The sequence below is a fragment of the Lycium ferocissimum genome, unplaced genomic scaffold, assembly GCF_029784015.1.
Source record: "Lycium ferocissimum isolate CSIRO_LF1 unplaced genomic scaffold, AGI_CSIRO_Lferr_CH_V1 ctg15445, whole genome shotgun sequence".
In the NCBI taxonomy this organism is placed as follows: Eukaryota; Viridiplantae; Streptophyta; class Magnoliopsida; order Solanales; family Solanaceae; genus Lycium; species Lycium ferocissimum.
The window spans coordinates 9,600-12,683 of record NW_026716042.1 but is presented as its reverse complement, the minus strand read 5'-3'; the positions used below and the strand labels follow the sequence as shown (position 1 = coordinate 12,683).

The window sequence follows — 3,084 nt, the reverse complement described above, 5'->3', positions numbered from 1 at the left end:
TTCTGGCGTAGATCATTAACAGAGAACCATTGTTGTTTCATCTTCAATCTATGCTTCCATCTACGGACCGTAAATTTTATACGGACCGTAGATTCTGGCGTAGATCAACTCCAGTGTCTATCCTTTGCATCCTGCACCAAAACAAACATTACCCTATATGTTGCAAACAAAAAACCAGAACGAAAAATAAACATTACACTTGGGTTGCCTCCCAAGAAGCGCTTGATTTAACGTCGCGGCACGACGGTGGTAACCATTCACTCCTTATCTGCGTACACCAGATCATTATTCGTTCCGAGGTGCTTCAACCTGTATCGGTCCACAATCCTATCTTCTGAAACCATCCCGTAAGAGTGCTTCAATCTCTGCCCATTCACCTTAAACGTCCGAGTTCCATCTTCGAACTTTAACTCAATCGCTCCATGGGGTGAAACACTTACCACCTCAAACGGACCAGACCACCTTGATTTAAGCTTACCAGGTAGCAACTTCAACCGAGAGTTAAACAGCAATACAGGATCACCCTTGTAGAACTCTCGCTTCAAGATCTTCTTGTCATGGTATTGTTTCATCCTTTCTTTATATAGTGCTGCACCCTCATATGCCTGGTACCGAAACTCATCCATCTCATTTAGTTGAAACAACCTGAGCTTGGTTGCTTCCTCCCAATCAATATTCAGTTTCTTCAAAGCCCACATAGCCTTGTGCTCAAGTTCAACCGGAAGTGACAAGCTTTTCCGAACACAAGCTTGAAAGGCGAAGTCCCAATCGGAGTTTTGAAAGGGGGCCGAGTATGCCCATGAGCATCATCGAGCTTCTATGGCCCAATCGCTCTATTTGCATTTACTGTTTTTGCTAGAATACTCTTGATCTCCCTATTGGATACTTCAACCTATCCACTTATCTGAGGATGATAAGGTGTTGCCACCCTATGTTTTACACCATATTTCTCCATCAATCCCGCGAAAGCTCTACTGCAAAAGTGAGATCCACCATTGCTGATTATAGCTCTCGGAGTACCAAAGCGAGTAAATATGTTCTTCTTGAGGAACCCCATGACACTCTTGGCCTCGTTATTAGGTAAAGCCAATGTTTTTACCCATTTTGACACATAATCCACAAAGAACCAAAATGTATTTCATGCCAAGATCGAACTCACAAAGGGTCCCATAAAGTCAATCCCCGACATCGAACACTTCTACCTCCATAACAAAATTCATAGGCATCTCTTGCCTTCTACCGATATTCCCTTGCCTCTGACATTGATCACAAGACCGCACCAATAGATTAGGATCATGAAAGATAGTCGGCCAGTAATAGCCACATTCAAGTACCTTAGTCGCAGTCCGGTTTCCGCTATGATGACCCCCAACAGGAGAATCATGGCACGCCTTTAGAATCGCCATCACTTCACTTTCAGGAACACAATGCCGAATGATGTTGTCAGCGTATTTTTGAAACAAATAAGGCTCGTCCCAATAGTACTGCCGAGCATCCCGCAAGAATTTCTTCTTTTGGTAGGCTTTGATATCTTCTGGAACTATGCCTGTTACCAAATAATTGGCAATGTCAGCATACCACGGTGCCACCTCCATTTGCACAGCCAATACCCTCTCATCCGAAAAAGCATCATCTATGTCAAGCTCATCAGAAGGTCTCCATGATAGTCCTTCTTCAAGCCGAGAGAGATGGTTCAAAGAATCCTATTTCGGTGGTACATCGCGATCCTTCACCTCAAAATCAAACTCTTGCAAAAGAATAGCACCCATCCGATCGCCGCGACTTTGCTTCCTTCTTTGCCATGAGGTATCTCAAGGATGCATGATCAGTGTAAACCACTACTTTAGACCCCAACAAATAGGCCCGAAACTTCGCAAAAGCAAACACAATGGCAAGCAGCTCTTGCTCCGTCACTTTGTAATTCATCTGAGCAGCATTTAGTGTTCTGCTTGCATAATAGATCGGGTGCATAATTTTGTTGTGCCTCTGCCCAAGCACAACACCTATTGCAAAACCACTAGCATCACACACGGTTCAACCGGCAAGGACCGCCCAGAGCAACAATAATAGAGCAAGAGAAAGACGCTCTTTTAACTCCTCAAACGCCTTTCAACACTTATCATCAAACGCAAACTTTACCTCTTTTTCAAGAAGCTTGCATATTGGGTTAGCAATCTTGGAGAAATCTTTGATGAAGCGCCTATAGAACCCAAAGATGTCCCAAGAAACTTCGGACAACTTTGACCGAGATAGGTGGTGGAAGTTTTGCAATCACATCAATTTTCACTTGATCGACCTCAATTCCCTTATCAGAGATTTTGTGACCAACGACGATCCCTTCCTTCACCATAAAATGGCACTTCTCCAAATTTAGAACGAGATTTGTCTCCTCAAATCTTTTTCAAAGACTTGACCCGGTATGGCCAAGACAATCTTCAAACGAATCCCCCACTACGTAGAAGTCATCCATGAACACCTCCAAGAAATCCTCTACCATGTCGAGAAAATTGACATCATGCACCTCTGAAAAGTGGCTGGTGCATTACACAATCCAAAAGGCATCCGACTAAATGCAAATGTCCCATAAGGACATGTAAAAGTAGTCTTCTCCTAATCTTCCAAGGCAATGTTGATCTGATTGTAGCCCGAATAACCATCAAGAAAGCAATAATAGGAACGCCCCGCTAGCCGATCAAGCATTTGATCAATAAAAGGCATGGGGAAATGGTCCTTGCATATGGCTGTGTTGAGCTTGCGATAGTCCATGCAAACTCTCCATCCGGTGACGGTTCTAGTTGGGATCAACTCATTCTTTGCATTCGGCACCACCGTGATGCCGCCCTTCTTAGGAACACATTGGACTGGGCTCACCCATTTACTATCAGCAATTGGGTAAACCACTCCCGCATCCAACCATTTGATGATCTCCTTCTTGACTACCTCTTGCATATTCTCGTTCAGTCGTCTCTGATGCTCTACACTCGGTTTGCTATCTTCCTCTAACTGGATTTTGTGCTCACAGATCCCCGACGGAATACCTCTAAATATCTGCTATGGTCCAACTAATACCACGCCTGTACTCCC

General features: G+C 44.1%; 1 protein-coding gene across 1 annotated transcript; it reads right to left on the bottom strand.

Annotated features, from left to right (window-relative positions):
- Positions 1 to 257: 257 nt before the first annotated feature.
- On the bottom strand, positions 258 to 698 carry LOC132042452 (uncharacterized). The gene has a single exon (XM_059432991.1). It carries the CDS (start codon positions 696 to 698, stop codon positions 258 to 260), a length of 441 nt encoding a protein of 146 aa, XP_059288974.1.
- Positions 699 to 3,084: the final 2,386 nt, after the last annotated feature.

Coding starts and splice junctions, on each gene's coding strand:
- LOC132042452 (XM_059432991.1), bottom strand. CDS start 698: ATGTGGGCTTTGAAGAAACTGAATATTGATTGGGAGGAAGCAACCAAG.